Source organism: Phyllostomus hastatus, unplaced genomic scaffold, assembly GCF_019186645.2.
Source record: "Phyllostomus hastatus isolate PE091 unplaced genomic scaffold, TTU_PhHast_1.1 phas_contig_194, whole genome shotgun sequence".
Classification (NCBI taxonomy): Eukaryota; Metazoa; Chordata; class Mammalia; order Chiroptera; family Phyllostomidae; genus Phyllostomus; species Phyllostomus hastatus.
Window position 1 is genome coordinate 372,154 of NW_025333703.1, and position 19,565 is coordinate 391,718.

The window sequence follows — 19,565 nt, forward strand, 5'->3', positions numbered from 1 at the left end:
TTACACATACTGGATTTGTTTGGCTGCTTTCTTGTGTTGCCATTTACTTTGTTTATCTAGTCCCTAAATTCTTGGTTTAAAGAAACACTTTGACTTAATGGTTTAATTCCTTCAGTTCATTATTTTGGCAATAAGGCTTTATAAGTAGTGGTGTGTACTTTCTGTTGCATTATTTCAAGAGGTGAATAGTCTAATAGCCCCATTTTTATAGTGGTTAAAGTTGATTAAAGGGTTCAGAGATGGTCAGCTCAGTAAATCCATTCTAATGTTCTCACTATAAAAACCTTCGCTTAATAGTTTTAATATTCACTGATCACTTTCTGGACTCATTATTCCATTAGGAAACTAGAAAACAGTGATTATTCTAATACTGTCAATCCCTCTGTATTTACTAGATTTTAAAGACTCTTTAATTTGAAAAGTTTTTGGTGGCTGTAAAACTTGGTTCACATGGGAAAAGTAAAATAAATGACTTTTCCCCTTATTTGTCAATTTTCAGAATGCTGAGTTGTGCTAAAACATCATCCATAGCTGTCTGAACTATAGAGCCATAACCAAGTAAACTAACTACTAGTGGTGTCATTTCAAAAGACTCTACTACCAGTTGAAGATGGGACAATATGAACACCAAAAGTCATAGTGACCGTAATGAAATGATGTTTTCTTCCTTTTATACAAGAGTTTTACACATACTCTCTCTCTCTCTCACACACACACACAAGTATACACATACAATGTTAAATTTCCAGTGATCAGTTTCCTTTTTGCCATCTTTTTGATAGTTTCTAATCAATCTTGATTTATGCTCAGACAATAAAGATTATAAAACATCTACTTCTGGAAATTTATTATGGGAAAATAATTTCATGTTTCTCTTTGAGTCTTCAATAGTTGTACTCTTAAAAACCTCATTATCAGGAAATTCTTAAGGCTTTCTTTTCAGCATAAAATATCTGATGCAGGTTAAGTGATGAAGAACTTCTCACATTAATATAACCTCTTATATTTTTTTATCCAGGACAAATCAGTGCTGAACAGTGAGAAAAGGCATTTCTCCATTTATTACTTCTATAGGATATTCCTTTCATATGAATTCACTAGTACTAATAATGATACGATAACAGATAATATTTACAGAAAACATGCTATATGGCTGCAATTTTTCTAACTATTAACTACTTAATCCTTTCAATTCTATTACACGATGTTGCAGGCTGACTCTGAACTGGCCCCAGTGGTCCCTACCTCCTGGTATTCACATTCTTGGTTACTCCTCTTTCTTTGAGTGTGGGCAACCTTGAAATTTGCTTGTAGCCAGTAGAAGACAGCAAAAGTGATGAGATATTCAGTTGGCCAAAAAGTCTGTATAGTTTTTCCAATAAAATAAAACACACATTTTTTCATTTTCACCGGTAACTATTGATTTGGATATTTTTAGTATATCAGCTATCTCCTTCATAGTATAATGTTGATTATTATTAATTTGTTGATTTGATCACGATCAACTTCAACCAGTCTACCCAATCATGGAGCATTGTCCAGCGAGATATCTCCAGAACAAAACTTCACAAACCACTTTGACACATTCCATTAGTCACAGCACCTTTTCCATACACTGCACAGTTCATTTTTGGTGTTTTACCTTTCTTGAAATAACAAAGCATAATATGCCAAAAGTGTTGAACATTTTCTTTCATTTAATATTGAAATTGTTACACAAAAATTCACCAAGTTTGATAAGGTTTTTTTAAATGCATGCTGACATGACAGCTGTCACAACACCATCTAACAAAATTGTTTTGAATGAAGTTAAAGACAACTAAGAGCTACTAGAGCCACCTTATAGAAAAAAACAAACTTTTTGGCCAACCTAATATTCAGTGACTAGACTACACAAGATTATAACTTTTATGATTCTAGCAAACTCTACTGCCTTCTTGGCTTGCATATTTTGATGAAGTAAGCAGCATGTTGAAGAGGCCCATGAGGCAAAGAACTGAGTTCAGCTTCTAGCCAACAGTCAGAAAGTGAGGACCTCAATGTTATCACAAGAAACTAAATTCACACAAGAAACTAAATTCACCCAACAACCATGTGAGGTTGGAAGTGGATCCCTTCTCCAGCTGAGCCTTCAGATGAGACTCAGCCCCATCTAAAACTTTGATTTTAGCCTGTGAGAGACCCTGAAGCAGAAGACCCAACTAAATTATACCCAGACTTCCAACTCATAGAAATTGTGAAATAATATATATGTATTATTTTAAGCTAGTAATTAAGTTGTGGTAATGTATTACATAGCAATAAATAATGTACACAGGTACATTACCACCAATTTATGAGTGAACACAATGAGGCACAGAAGTTTAAGTACCTTGTCCAGTAACACACTGGTAATAAAGTGGTGAAATGGAGATAATGATAAAGCTAAAGATTTTTATTACATTCATTGTATTATTCTCTGACATATATTTGCTAAAGATGATGTCTGCATGGTGAAGGAAGGCTTTTAAAGCAACATTTTTCTGTAATATGAAATTTCTTATGCTTAGATGTGAGCATAAAAAAATTCTCAAAAATGAATTTTCTGATGGTCTATACATTTCAAGGCTTTCTTCTACTAAATTCCATTATGAATTTTCTGATGTTGAGTAAGGTGTGAATGTTGTCTAAAGGCCTTCTTACATTCCTTACATTTGTAGGGTTTCTCACCTGTATGAATTCTCTGGTGTTGAGTAAGAAACGAATAAAGTCTAAAAGCCTTACCACATTCCTTACAATCATAAGGTTTCTCACCAGTATGAATACTCTGATGTTGAGTAAGTTGTGAGAGCAGTCTAAATGGTTTTCTACACTCCTTACATTCATAGGGTTTCTCACCAGTATGAATACTCTGATGTTGAGTAAGTTGTGAGAGCAATCTAAAGGCCTTCCCACATTCTTCACATTCGTAAGGTCTCTCACCAATATGAATACTCTGATGTGAAATAAGTTGTGAGTAACTACTAAAGGTCTTCCAACATTCCACACATTCATAAGGTTTCTCCCGAGTATGAATTCTCTGATGGCGAACAAGTTGTTGTCTTAATCTAAAAGTCTTTCCACATTCCTTACATTCATAGGGTTTCTCACCAGTATGAATACTTTGATGGACAGTAAGTTGTTGGCATATTCTAAAAGTCTTTCCACATTCCTTACATTCATAAGGCTTCTCACCAAAATGAATTTTCTGGTGTACTCTAAGGTCTGGACTGCATACAAAGGCTTTCCCACATTCCTTACATTTATAGAGCTTCTCAGCAGTATGAAGTCTCTGATGTCGAGTAAGGTGTGTACACTGCCTAAAAGTCTTCCCACATGCCTTACATTCATAGGGTTTCTCACCAGTGTGAATTCTTTGATGCCTGGCAAGTTGCTGATGTACTCTAAAGGCCTTTCCACATTCCTTACATTCATAGGGCTTTTCACCAGTATGAAGTCTCTGATGTTGAGTAAGTTCTTGGAGCACTGTAAATGCCTTCCCACATTCCTTACATTCATAAGGTTTCTCACCAGTATGAAGTTTGTGATGTCGAATAAGGTGTGCACGCTGTCTAAAAGCCTGCCCACATTCCTTACATTTATAAGGTTTCTCACCAGTATGAATTCTCAGGTGTTGACTAAGTGTTGAACGACGAATAAAGGTCTTCGTACATTCCTTACATTCATATGACTTTTCTCCATTATGAACTCTCTGATATTCAGCAAGAAAATTTTGCTTTTTGTAAGTTGTTATTTTTTCAGAAGTATTTTTCATTTGCCCCAAATATCCTTCTTGTGGTTCCATTTGCCTCTCAAACTTACTTTTGCATTTCCAATAATTTCTAATAATGGAGTCCTGAAGGCAATAGCTTTTAGTTGTTTCCATTATCTCCCACTGGAATAAATATGTTTCATAAATATCCTTTCCTGGGGATAAAGTATTGGTCTTGTATCTGGACTCCAAATCTGAAAGAAACAAGAAAGCAAACACATGCTGTTTTTCTGTTCCAGAAAAAAGAAAACTTCCATAAAGAAATAAAAGGCACTGAAAACAATGCCTATTACAAATGATACCTATCTAATGCAAAATTGCACACCAGAATTAAAGCTTATGAAGAAAGTAGAGCTGGAGAGGACTTCTCAGATCTATGCAACTGTATTAGCAGTGCACTAATACAATAATAGGAACCTTAAGGGAACCCAAAAGGCAGCTCAGCATAACTGAAGGCCACTTCATGAGTATGAAAATGCACAAATATTAAGTGAAAATGCTGGATTTCAGAAACTGAGACATTACACATGAAAACAAAGCCCTGAGCCAGTAAGGATACCATTAAGATGCAAAACAGGTAAAGTACAATGTGTCTGGGTTGAAGCCATGCAAAGCTGATTGTATATGTCTCTGAGGAGGGAGCCCTGGGTGCAAGCATTTATCATTAGTTTGCTTGATACAGAGGTAAAAGGGCTCCTAACAAAGCATAAAATTAAAGGCTTTTGCCTTTCCTTCTGAATGTTATAAATCTACTATTCTGGCCACATTAAACTAAGAAAATTACCTGTGAACTAACTAACTCCTATATTATACTGATATTCCCTATTTCATATGACTATTAGGCTAATTTACATAGGGATTATTCATTGCATTATGGAACAGATTGTATTCTCAAACATTTCAGAAAAAGTCAAGGAAATACAGAATAAGGAAAGTGCAGGAAAGGAGGTGAACTTGGTGATTGGGGAAACAAGATAAATCAGTGAAAGCCTCATTTAATTATGGATGAGTCACCTGAAAATTTGAAACTAGATAAGAGGGGGTGAGGAAGATGACAGTGGAGTGAATGAAAGTCACACTAACTTCCACCCAGGGCCAGTCTAGAATTACAACTCAATTATGGAGAAACCACCCAGAACAAACAACTGAGCAATAGCAAGAGAGAAGCCAAATAACCTCGGACAGACAGAAGAATCAGCTTCAGCACAATCTTATCTGTTAAGGAGTGTAGTAGACACTTGAGAGGGCTGACTGGGCACCCACAGGCAGCAGTGCCAGTGGGATAATTAAGTGGCTGGTTGGATCCCCCTGAGAAGAATAGGGTCTAAACCCTAAGCTAGGATTCTCAGCCTAGAGCACCAGAGTCCAAAAAGTACAGTTAATAACCAGAGGCAAAAAGTGGCAAGGTTGCAGAGACAGAAGGCTGGAGATGCAAGACCTGTTAAAAGGGCCAAAACACAAATTTTAATTTGCAGCCACTTATCCTAGGCTCTGGCAAAGGAGGGGCAAGAGTGGGCTGGTAATGCCTGAGGAAAGACTGAGTACAGAAGCTTCAGGGAGAGAACTGAGAGAGTAGAGGCTGGGATCCCATTGTTGAGGCATCCATACAGAAGTAGCCATCCCGCTCAGGCAGACCACTTCCCTCCGAGCAGTAACAGCCTGAGGGGAAACAACAGCCCCCAACTCAGGAGAGACTCTGCTCTAGCCCTGTGGTGCTTAAGCCTGACTGCTGAGTACTGATTGACTAGATTAACAACAGAAAGAGACAGCCACAGACAGTAGATCCCTTGCAAAGGTGGGGGCAGAGTGGACTAGAAAGACTTGAGAAAAGACTGGGGACAGAGGCTTTGGGGAGAGAACTGAGAGTAGCTGCTGGGATCCAGGTGCTGAGCCAACCCCCATACAGGAGCAGCCATCCTGCTTAGGCAGACTGCTCCTCTCCAAGCAGCAGTAGCAGCCTGAGGGGAAACAAAAGCCCGTACCCTAGGAGGGATTCAGCCCCAACCTATGTTGCTTCAACCTGACTGCCAAGTCCAGAGTGACTAGATTAACAACTGAAGGAGACATCCAAGAACAGTAGATCCTTGGAAGTCTTGTATAGGCTGCCTAAGGGCAGACAGGGTCAACATCTGACATCACCAGAAGCAGATCAAGAAAGAAAAAACCAGTGGTAAATACAAGAAGCTATCAAGACAAAATCCACTGTTGTCTTCTCCATGGTTTGCAATATTCTCTTTCCTGCATAGCTCTTTAACATTCATTTCTTGTCCAGCAAGTTTGTACATATTAAGTCACTACATTTTATACCAGTGTATTTCAATTCACATATTTTGCTTCTCTCTTCTCTTACCTCATTTTACCTTCCCCTTTTCTTGCATTATTCTCATTTCAAATTGTTTCCTCTCTTGCTACAACTTGTTTCCATTCCACACCATTACTCTTTCTCCCACATCCAGACACACAACACCAATTTTGTTGTCAATGGTCATCTGACATCCCTTTTCCCTGCTCTTAAAATACTCATGTTCTCTCTCCACCTGTAGCAATCTTTGCTAGTTGGTTGTGGGTAGGGTAGTTATTGTTGTATTTTTTTCTATTATATTTCTAGAGCTTCACTAATTTTGTATTTCAAATATCAAATTTTGCTGATCCCTCATCTACTCTTTTTTTCTTTTCACTAAAGATTTTATTTATTATTAGAGAGAAGAGAAGGGAAAGAGAAAAATAGGGAGAGAAACATCAATGTGTAGTTGCCTCTCAAATGCCCCCTACTGGGGACCTAGCCCACAACCCAGGCATGAACCCTGACTGGGAATAGAACCAGAGACCTTTTTTGTTTGAGGCTGGCACTCAATCCACTGAGCGACACCATCTAGGACTCCTACTCTTTTTTTCATCTCAATTTTTTAATTTTTCCATCTTAGCCTGCTTTTTTCTTTTTTTTTGTCTTTTATTTCTCTTTCATCCTGCCCTTATATTTTTCTTTATTCTCCTTCTCTTTCTTTTCCCTTACATCCCTAATTTTAATTTTTCCCTGTCTAGCCTAGTTTTTCTTCGTGACTCTTAGTATTTCCTCTCCCTCTATCATTTCAAAATCACTTCCCATTCTTCTAGACATCTCTTAGATGTTTCTTTGTTTCTTTTTTCCCTCTTATTCCCATACCAACTATATTAATTTTACTTCATTTGTTGTTGGTAGTATTGGGGTGGTACTTCTCTCCAATTTGGCTCCTATATTTTTATTAATTATTTACTATTTATCCTTCCTTCTTTCTCTCTCCAACTTTATTTTATATTATTTTCATTTTTGTTCAAACCTAATACTATACACTTCCTGTCTCATACTCAATTCCACATTCTTCATTTTTTTCATGATGTAAATTTTAATTTCTCTCTTTGCATTGTGCCAATTCTTTCGCTTCACAACTCCCAACTCTTATTAGTCCTCCTCCTTCTACACTCTCAAATTTCTTTTTATTTCAGTAGGTCATCTCATATCTGCTCTCCTGTCTTATAATAGTCCTCATCTCTTTACACTCTTATTAATACTGGTTCATTTGCTGTTAATAGTGGGATTGTGGGAGGGAGTATTTTTGCAGGTATGGGTTTGTTTCCTGGACTTTGTGGTTTTGTTCTGGCAGCACCTGCACAACAGCACACAGGACACAGTGGGTAGAGTGTCACTCTGTCAACCAGCTGGAAGGTAGGACCCATCAAAGAAACCCCAACAACAATCAATATCCAATTATATGCAAAGAACCAGCATAAATAGCATAAAGGGCATCCCAAGAGCATCTAGTTTAGGTGATCAGGGAGATAACACCACTGAATCTCACAGACCGCCTACCATAGAAGTTCACACCACAAATACAGGGAGTTAAACAGATCAATTTAAGAGACAGAAGCAAACAAAAAGAGTCTCACGAATAATGGGAAGACAAAGAAACAATCCCTAACAGAAAGGATGGAGGAATCTTCAGGAAGAATGCTAAATGAAATAGAGGCAAGTCAACTATCAGATATTGAGTTCAAAGCAGTGGTTATAAGGAAGCTGAATGAACTCAGTGCAAACTACCAAAACCTACAGGGAAGTATGAGGAACTTACTGCAAACTATATCAGCATAAAAAAGGACATAAAAAAAATCAACAAGGGCTAAGAGGAAATGAAGAATACAACTTTTGAAATGAAGAACACAGTAGATGGAATCAAGACCAGGCTACATGAGGCAGAGGATCGAATTAGTGAGATGGAGGACAAGATAGAAAAAAAAAACTCACAAAACAGCAAGAAAAGGAAAAAAGACTCAAAAAGAATGAAGAGGGTTAAGGGAAATGCAGGACACATTAAAAGTAATAATATCCACATAATAGGGATACCAGAAGGAGAAAGAGGAGAAAAGAATAGAAAACCTGTTTGAAAAAGTAATGATGGAAAACTTCCTTTGCAAGAAAAAGTCACACAAGTCCAGGAAACACAGACGGTCCCAATCAAGAGGAACACAAACAGACACACTCAAAGACACATCATAACTAAATTAGGAAAATTCAGATACAAAGAGAGAATGAATAAGGTAGGAAGGGAGGAACAGGACATAACATAAATGGGAGCCCAAAAGTCTAACAGGTGACTTCTCAAAAGAAACATTACAAGCCAAAAGAGAATGGTAAGAACTATTCCAAGTAATAAAGAGCAACAGACTGCAACCATGATTACGCTACCCAGCAACACTCTCATTTAAAATGTAAGGCAAAATAAGGAGATTTTCAGACAAAAGAAGGTTAAGAGTACACCTCCACCAAACCAGCATTGCAAGATATGCTAGAGATGCTTTAAGAAGAGTAGGAGAAACAGTGAGAGAGAGAGGAACACAGGTACAAAGGGAGTAAGTGGCAATGAATAAGTACCTATCGATAATAACCTTAAATGTAAATGGATTAAATACTCTAATAAAAAGACACAGGGTAGTTAATATATATATTAGGAATATATAAGGAAATTCTTCAAGGATTTCAGGAGAGCTATAGAGAGCAACATAATTATAGTAGGGATTTTACGCCCCACTGTCAACAATGGATAGATCTTCCAAACAAAATATCAACAAGGATATTGTGGAACTGAACCATGTATTAGATCAAATGCACTTCACTGATATATATAGAATCTTTCATCCCAAGGAAGCAAAATACACATTCCTTTCAAATGCACATACAAAATTTTCAAACATACAGCACATGATAGGCCAAAAAAAAAAAAAACCCTCAACAAATTCGAGAAAACTGAAATCATATCAAACATCTTCTCTGACCACAAGGGCTTGAAACTAGAACCCAACCTCAAGGAAAAAATTTAAAAATATTCAAACTCATGGAGATTGAACAGCATGCTATTAAACAATGAGTGGGATAATAATGAGCTGAAGGAAGAAATCAAAAAGTTTCTGCAAACAAATGAAAACAAACACACAATAGTCCAAAACTTATGGGACACAGCAAAGGCAGTCTTGAGAGGGAAGTTCATAGCAATACAGGCCTACCTAAAAAAGACAGAAACATTACAAATCAAGAACCTAACCCTATATCTACAAGAACTGGGGCAACAACAACAAACAGAGCTCAGAGCAAGCAGAAGGAAGGAAATAATCAAGATCAGAGCAGAATTAAATAACATAGAGACTAAAACAATAATTCAAAGGATCAATAAAGCCAGGAGCAGATTCTTTGAAAAAATAAACAAAATTGACAAGCCTTTAACCAGAGTCATCAAGCAAAAGAGACATGAACCAAATAAAATCAGAAACATAAGAGGAGAAATTTCAACTGATACCACAGATATACAAAGGATTATAAGAAATTACTCTGAGCAAGTATATGCCAAAAAATTTGTAAACCAGGGTAAAATGGACTACTTACTAGAAAAATATAATTTTCCAAAACTGAATCAAGAAGCAGAAAGCATACACAGACTGATAAAAGCTGGTGAAATCGAAGCATTAATAAAAAAAAAATTCTATCCAACAAAAGCCCTGGAGTGGATAAATTCACAGGAGAATCTTACAAAACATTTAAGGAAGAGCTAACTCCTATCCTTCTTAGACTATTCAAGAAAAAACAAGAAGACTGAAGGATCTCAAACTCTTTTTATGAGGCCAGCATCATATAATCCCAGAGCCAGAGGAAGACACAACAAAGAAAGAAAACTACAGGCCAATATCACTGATGAATGTAGATGCTAAAATCCTCAACAAAGTATTGGGAAACTGCATCCAGCAATACATCAAAAATATCATATACTGAGAAGACTGAAGATGGCGCTGAGGTAGGAGGGAGCAGATTCCACTTCTTCCTACACATGGGAGAAAAACCTAGCTGATCTATGGAGGGACAGAGCAAACAGCCAACAGTACCCCAGCATATATGAAGATAGGGGACCAAAAATTGTAGAGGACATTGAAAAACCAGACAGTAAAGAAACTGCTTAAGGACAATAGGTTCCCTGGGACCAGCACGTGGACCAGGGCAGCTGCAGCCCCAGGCCCTGTGGGTCTGCCACAAGGTTCTTCAGAGAGAGCTGGGTCAACGGCTCCCTGCCCTGCCAAACAAGGATTGAGCACCACTGAGAGAGACCTGGTTGCCTGAAGTCACAGAGCGGGGAATAAGGACTAAGTGGCAAACACACAGGGGCTGTGAGAACCCACAGAATCTGTGGATGCCAGCTGGGGAAAGTTGAGAGTTGGGCCATGATGGACCCTGACCCCAAGAACTCCCACTGTGGTTGGGGAATTGGGCTGTGCGAGAGGCCAGACCGCTGTATGAACCGGCAGGCTTGAGTAGGAGGAATTACTCAAAAAGAAAGAGTGAAAAAAGAGACACTGTTTGCAGAAATCTGCAGCAGCTACTCCGGCCTCCTCCCCACATTTCTGCACAGCAATCCTGAGGTGGCACAGAAGACCCTGCACACACTCCCACAGCCTGGGGGAGAGTTCCTGCCCTAAGCTGTGGAACCTGAGGGACCAGAGGCTGATGGGGAGCTGGGCTAGAGGCTGACTGAGTGAGGGTCAAAGAGAGAAAAGTGACACCAATTGCCCCTCAGCCTGCTTCAGCCAGGAAGACCAGCAAGCCTAGTTTCGTCAGTTTGAAGCCAGCAAGAGGTTGAAATTTTTTTTAAGTAATTATTTATTTTATTTATTTTTTAAAAATTTCAACTCCTTTTGCCTCTCTTTCCTCCTTTCTTGTTTTATTCCTTCTTCCTCTCTTTCCCATTTTATCTCAATTTTTTTTAAATTCCCACAACTGAGACAAAAAATACTGGAACTGTGAAAAGATCAGAGTTGGACCCTAAGAGGGGGCATCGCAACAGCTGAGATAGGGAGACATATTTCATTTTGCTACTACAGAGAGACCGCAAATTATTGTATATTCATATTATTTTTTTCATTATTCTTACATCTTTTATTTTATTAGTATTTTTGTATTCCTTTTCTTTCTGTTTAGTCTTCTTTGCCTGCCTGGTTAAATTGTAATGTTTGACTGGTTTCCCTTGTTCTCTCTTTCACAGTGTATTGTTAATTTACTGTCATTCACTTCATGTTCCATTGGCACACTAGTCAAGGTCCTATACTCCCTATTTTTGTTATCCATATTACGTAGATTCTGTCATGTGATTGCTGCTCTATTATTATTGTAAATAACAGCTGTTCTATACAATTGTAAATACTACACAGCACCCCTCCCAGATCTTTGCCCACTTCACGGTTTCCTGAACTCTATTACTGTTCTGGTTAACTCTATTCTCTCACACACTACACCCACTTTTAAACCTTTACTCTAACTTTACCTTAGAATCTGACATCCCACAACCTCACTGCTTTCTAGATCCAACTCACAATACTTCCCTCCCCAACAAGAGTCTTATATTCTTTCCACCCTTTCTAAAAAATGGCTAGTAGGGTAGAATATTACAGTTAACACTATACATATTCAAAGGATATCCTCTCTCTTCTCTACCAGCTGCTACTGTAAATATCATAGATTACACTCATGCTGTCTTAAACCATTTTGCCTTCCCCCTACAACTGATCACAAAAAAAAAGTACGTGCAAGCTGTGAACACCAGGATAACTGCTGGAAGGGGAAACCCACCAACAGAGGAACCACCAAAATAACAACAGAAGAAGGTGAAGGAGGGAGTGGAAACCACACTGCCTCAATCCAGGACCTATAGGAAAATACAACTAAATAGTGAAGAAATTATGCAGAACAAACAACTGAACAAGAGCAAGAGAGAAGCCTCAAAACCTTGTCCACACAGAAGAATCAGCTTAAACACAACCTGCCCACACCACTAAAACAAAATACAAGAGGTGTTGACAGAGTGACCCTCACTTAACCAGCTGGTGGGAAGAACCCACCAAAGAAAGACTCAACAACAATCAAAACCCAAAGACATACACAGACCCAACATAAATGACAGCCTAAGACCAGTGAGCTTGGGAGGTCATGGAGACTACACCACTGAATCTCACAGGTCTTCTAACATAGAAGTTCACACCATAAACCCAGAGAGCCAAAACAGATAAATTTAAGAAGCAGAGACTAAAAAAGAGTTTCAAAAACAAGGGGGAGACATAGAAACAAACACCAAATGAAAGGAAAGAAGGAAGCCTCAGAAAGAATGCTAAATGAACCAGAGGCAACTCAACTATTAGATATGTAGTTCAAACAAATGGCTATCAGGAAGCTCATTGAGCTCAAAGAGAATTACCAGAAACTACAGGGAAACTACAATGAACTCACTGCAAACTATATCAACATGACAAAGGAAATAGAAACTATCAACAAGGACCAAGAGGATATGAAAAATGCGATTTCTGAACTGAAGAACACAGTAGAAGGTATCAAAACCAGGCTCAATGAAGCAGAAGATCGGATCAGTGAGTTGGAAGACAAGGTAGAAAAAAACACCCAGAAAGAGCAAGAAAAGGAAAACAGGCTCAGAAAGAATGAAGAGATACTAAGGAAAATGCAGAACAATATGAAAGGTAATGATTTCTGTATAATAGGGATACCAGAAGGAGAAGAAGAGAAAAGAACATAAAACCTGTTTGAAACAGTAATGATGGTAACTTCCCTAAGGTGATGAGAGAAAAAGTCACACAAATCCAGGAAACACACAGAGTCCCAATCAAGAGGAACCCAAACAGGTCCACTTCAAGACACATCATGATTAAAATGGCAAAATTCCAAGACAAAGAGAGAATCTTAAAGGCAGCAAGGGAGAAACAGAAAGTAACATGCAAGGGAGCCCTGATAAGGTTAGCAGCTGACTTCTCAATGGAAGTATGCCAAGCCAAAAGAGAATGGCAAGAAATATTCCAAGTAATGAGAAACAGAGGCCTGCAACCAAGGCTGCTTTACCCAGCAATGCTCTCAATCAAGGTAGAAGACAAAACAAGGAGCTTCCCAGCCAAAAGAAGTCTAATGAAATACACCTCCACCAAATGAGCTCTGCAAGAGATGCTAAAGGGACTGCTTTAAGGAAAGGAAGGAAAAGAGAGACAGAGCAAGAGACAGAGGAATACAGGTATGAAAATGGCAATGAATAAGTACCTATCAATAACAACCTTAAATGTAAATCGATTGAATGTTCCAATCAAAAGACATACAATAGCTGAATGGATAAGAAAGCATGACCCAAATATATGCTGCCTACAAGAGACCCCCTTCAGGACAAAAGACCCACACACAAGGAAAGTGAAGGGCTGGAAACAAATTTTCCAAGCAAATAGACAGGAAAACAAGCCAGCGTAGCAATATCATATCACACAAAATAGACTTCAAAAAAAAAGGGCTATTACACAGACCCAGAAGGTTGCTACATAACACTCAAGGGAATAACCCACCAAGAAGACATAAACATTGTAAATATATATGCAACCAACATAGGAGCACCCAAATACATAAAGAAAATCTTGGAGGGCTTCAAGAAAGATAATAACAGCAAGACAATTATAGTAGGGGATTTTAACACCCCACTGTCAAAATGGACATTTATTCCCAACAAAATATCAACAGAGATATTGTGTCATTGAACAATGCCCTACATGAAATGGATTTCACTTATTATATACACAGACTTTCATCCCAAAGAATCTAAATACACATTCTTTTCAAATGTACATGAACATTTTCAAAGATAGACCACATGAGGGGAAACAAAACAAGCCTCAACACATTCAAGAACATTGAAATCATACCAAGCCTTTTCTCCAACCACAAGGGACTGAAACTACAAACCAACCCTAAGGAAAAAAAAACCCAAACCACTCAAAATCATGGAGATTGAATAGCATGCTATTGAACAATGAATACGTCAAAAATGAAATAAGGGAAGAAATCAAAAAGTTCTGGAAACAAACAAAAATGAACTCAAAACAACCCAAAACTTATGGGATACAGTGAAGGCAGTCCTGAGAGGGAAGTTCATAGCAATACCGGGCTACCTAAAAAAGATACAAACATTTCAAACAAACAACCTAACCCTATGCCTACAACAACCAGAAGAACAACAACAAAGACAGCCCAGACCAAGGAGAAGGAAGGAAATAACCAAGATGAGTGAAGAATTAAATGACATAGAGAATAAAAGCACAATTCTAAGGATCAATGACTCCAGGAGCTGGTTCCTTGAAAAGATAAACAAAATCAAGAAGCCTTTAAGCAGCCTCATCAAGAAAAGAGAAGAGACCCAAATAAACACAATCAGAAATGAAAGAGACAAGATGACAATTGATACCACAGAATTCCAAAGGATTGTAAGCAATCACTACAAAGAAATGTATGCCAAGAAATTTGAAAACCTAGGTGAAATGGACACATTTCTAGAAAAATATAGTCTTCCAAAACTCAGTGAAGAAGAAGGAGAAACCTGAACAGACCAGTAACAGCAGATAAAATTGAAGCAATAACCAAAAAACTCCCAACACACAAAAGCCCTGGACCAGATGGTTTCACAGGAGAATTCTACAAAGCATTTAAGGAAGAGCTAACCCCTATCCTTCACAGACTATTCCAAAAAACCCAAGAATATGGAAGACTCCCAAACTCCTTTTGTGAGGCCAGCATCTTCCTAATCCCAAAATCAGACAAAGAAAAAACAAAGAAAGAAAACTTGAGGCCAATGTTGCTGGTGAACATAGATGCTAAAATCCTCAAGAAAATATTGGCAAACCGCATCTAACAATACACTAAAAAAATCATACACCACGAGGAAGTGGGATTCATCCCAGGGATGCAAGGATGGTACAATATTTGCAAGTCAATAAATGTAATACATCACATGAACAAAAGCAAAGAGAAAAATCACATCATCATATCAATAGATGCAGAAAAAGCATTTAATAAGGTACAACACCCATTTATGATAAAAACACTCAGCAAAGTGGGAATGGAAAGAGCATTCCTCAATATAATAATGGCCATATATGAGAGACCTACAGCCAACATGATAGTCAATTAGCAAAAATAAAATCTTTTCCACTAAGATCAGGAAGAAGACAAGGTTGTCCCATTTCACCACTTCTATTCAACACAATATTGGAAGTTTCAGCCACAGTGATGAAACGAGAAAAGGAAATAAAAGGAATACAAATCAGAAAGGAGGAAACAACACTGTCATTGTTTGCAGGTGACATCATAGTGCACATAAAAAATCCTATAGACTGCCAAAAAACTGCTCAACCTAATAAATGAATTTGGCAAAAACTGTGGGATACACAGTCAATATCCAGAAATCAAATGCATTCTTGTAATAACAACAATCAGAAGCAGAAATCAACCAAAAAAATCCCATTTGATATTGCAACAAACAAAATAAAATACCTAGGAATAAACCCAACCAAAGAGGTAAAAGATCTGTACTCAGAAAACTACACAACACTGAAGAAAGAAATCAAGGAAGACACAAACAAATGGAAACATACACTGTGTTCATGGATCAGGAGAATTAACATCATCAAAATGTCCATACTACCCAAAGCAATTTACAGACTCACTGAAATGCCTATTATAGTACCAATGGCATATTTCACAGATATAGAACAAACACTTCAAAACTGTATATGGAACCATAAATGAACCTGAATAGCTGCTGCAATTTTGAGAAAGAAGAGCAAAGTAGGAGGGATCCCAATACCTGATTATCAAACCAAGTATTACAAGGCCACTGTAATCAAAACAGCCTGGTTCTGGCTTAAGAACAGACAGAGAGACCAATGGAACAGAACAGAGAGCCCAGAAATAAACCCAAGTCTTTATGGTCAACTAATATTAAACAAAGGGGGCAGCAACATAAAATGGAGTAAAAAATAGTCCCTCCAACAAATGGTTTTGGGAGAGCTGGATAGCTACATGCAAAAAAAGGAAACGAGCACCAACTTACACCATACACAAAAATAAATTCAAGGTGGATAAAAGATTTAAATATAAGTCATGACATCATTAAAGTGCTAGAGAAGAACATACCCAGGAAAATTTCAGATATTTCACCCAGCAATATTTTCACTGACATGTCCCCTAGAGTAAGGGACATAAAGGAAAGAATAAACAAATGGGATCTCATAAAAATAAAAAGCTTCTGCAAGGGTAAACAAAAGAGTATTAAAATGAAAAGAGAAACAACTGTATGGGAAAACATATTTGCCAATGATACCTCAAACAAGGATTTAATCTCCAAAATATATAAAGAACTTACATGACTCCACTCTCAGAAAACAAGCATCCCAATTAAAACATGGGCAAAGGACTTGAACAGACACTCCTCCGAGGAGGACATACAGAGGATTCAGAGACACATGAAAAGATGCTCAGTATCATTAGCTATCATACAGATGCAAATTAAAACCACAATGAGATACCACCTCCCACCAGTTAGAATGGCCATCATAAACAAAGCAACAAAGAACAAGAGTTGGAGAGGTTGTGGAGAAAAGGGAACCCTAGTGCACTGTTGGTGGGACTGCAGACTGGTACAAGCACTATGGAAAACAGTGTGGGATTTCCTGAGAAAACTAAAAATGGAACTACCTTTGACCCAGCAATTCCACTCCTAGGATTATATCCTAAGAACCCTGAAACACGAATTCAGAAAAACCTATGCATCCCAATGTTCATAGCAGCACAATTTACAATAGGCAAGTGCTAGAAGCAACGTAAGTGCCCATCAGTAAATGAATGGATCAAAAAACTATGGTACATTTACACACTGTAATTCTATGCAGCAGAAAGAAGGAGCTCCTACCCTTTTTGACAGCATGGATGGAACTGGAAAGCATTATGCTAAGCGAAACAAGCCAGGCAGTGAAAGACAAATACCATATGATCTCACCTTTAACAGAAACCTGATCAACGAAACAAACAAACAAGCAAAATATAACCAAAGATACTGAAATTGAGAACAGGCTGGCAGTGACCAGAAGAGAGAGGAAAGTGAATTTCAGGGGAAAGGGGTAAGGTTTTGCAGGAAAAATTATCAAGGATACAAGGACAAAAACAATGGGGGATGAAAATGGGAGGGAGGTGCGGAGGGCTAGGGGGGTTGTCTGGGATGGAGGTAAAAGGCAGAAAACTGTACTTGAACAACAATTAAAAGAAAAAAATCATATACCATGATCAAGTAGGATTCATTGCAGTGATGCATGGATGGTATAGTATTCGCTAATCAATAAACATAATACATCACATAAACAAAAGGAAAGACAAAAACCACATAATCATACCAATAGATGAAGAGAAAGCATTTGATAAGGCACAGAACCCATTTATGATCAAAACACTCAGCAAAGTGGGAGTAGAGGAATCGTACCTCAACATAATAAGGTTTTATATAAAAAACCTACAGCAAACATCATACACAATGGATATAAAGTAAAAGCTTTCCCACTAAGATAAAGAGGAAGACAAGGATGTCCACTTTCACCACTTCTATTTAACTAATATTGGAAGTCCTAGCCACAGTGATCAGGAAAGAAAAAGAATTAAAAGGCATACAAATTGGAAAGGAAAAGTAAAACTGTTATTGTTTGCAGATAACATGATAGTGTACATATAACACCCTAGAGAGTCTACCAAAAAACTACTCGACCTAATAAGTGAGTCTAGCAAAACAGTGCGATACAAAGTCAATATTCAGAAATTGAAGGCATTTTTGTACACCAGCAATGAAATACCAGAAACAGAAATCAGGAAAAAATCCTATTTATTATACCAACTAGAGAAATAAAGTACCTAGGAATAAACCTAACCAAAGAGGTAAAAGTCCTCTACTCAGAAAACTACACAATACTGAAGAAAGAAACTGAGGAAGACACAAATAAATAGAAACATGTACTATGTGGATTGGACGAATTAATATCATCAAAATTTTCATACTACCCAAAGCAATTTACAGATTCAATGCAATCTCTATTAAAATCCATGACATATTTCACAGATATAAAACAAACATTTCAAAAATTTATGTGGAATCATAAATTACCCCAAATTGCTGTAGCACTTTGAGAAAGAAGAATGAAGTAGGAGGTCCCACCATTCCTGACACCAAATTATATTACAAGGCCACAGTAATCAACATAGTTTGGTACTGGCATAAGAATAGACAGAGACCAATGGAACAAAATAGAGAGCCCAGAAATAAGCCCATGTCAATATGGTCAATTAATACTTGAAAAAGGGGGCAAAATCATTAAATAGACTAAAAATAGTCTCTCAAACAGATGGTGTTGGAGCATGATTAAGTGCAATTCATCCCAGGTATGCAATGATGTTACAACATTCGCAAATCAATAAATGGATTTTTATCACATAAACAAAAGACAAAAATCACATGATCATATCAACAGATGCAGAAAAAGCATTTCATAACATAAGCACCTATTTGTGTGAACATTCAGCAAAGTGGGAGTAGAGAGAATATTCCTCAACATGATAAAGGCCATACACAAGAAATCTATAGCCAACATCATACTCAATGGGCAAACACTAAAAGCTTTCCCATTAAGATCAGGAACAAGGTAAGTATGTCCACTTTTACCACTTTGATTCAATATAGTATTGGAAGTACCAGTCACTGTGATCAGACATAAAGAGAAATAAAAGGCATCCAAATTGGAAAGGAGGAAGTAAAAATGTTACTGTTTGCAGATAATACAATAGTGTACATAGAAAACCCTAGAGACTACGCCAAAAAACTACTCAACCTAATAAGAAAATCTGGAAAAACAGCAGGGTTCACAGTCAATATTCAGAAATGAAAAGCATTTTTATATAACAGCAATGAAAGATCAGAATCGCAAATCAGGAAAAATTCCCATTTGCTATAGCAATAAGAAAAATAAAGCACCTAGGAATAAACTTTACCAAGGAGGTAAAAGACCTCTACTCAGAAAACTACACAACACTGAAGAAAGTAATTAAGGAAGACACACATCAAAATATGCGTACTAACCAAAGCAATTAATACACTCAATGCAATCCCTATATAATACCAATGACATATTTCACAGATACAGAACATTTCACAAATTTTTATGGAACCATAAACAACCTCAAATAGCCTCAGCAATTTTGAGAAATAAGAAGAAATTAGAGGGGATAAGAATACCAGAAATAAAACTATAATACAAGGCCACTATAATCAAAACACTCTGATACTGGCATAAGAAAAGACACATAGACCAATAGAACATAATAGAGGGCCCACAGGGGTATAGCTCAATGCAA

General features: G+C 37.5%; 1 protein-coding gene across 1 annotated transcript in view; it reads right to left on the reverse strand.

Moving 5' to 3' along the window:
- Positions 1 to 1,763: 1,763 nt before the first annotated feature.
- Positions 1,764 to 19,565, reverse strand: part of ZFP14 (ZFP14 zinc finger protein) — a 48,705-nt gene continuing 30,903 nt past the window's right edge. Inside the window, exon 4 of the mRNA XM_045833809.1 lies at positions 1,764 to 3,984. Within this exon, the coding sequence (XP_045689765.1) occupies positions 2,618 to 3,984 (1,367 nt within the window). The 3' untranslated portion in view covers positions 1,764 to 2,617. The remainder of the gene's footprint in view (positions 3,985 to 19,565) is intronic.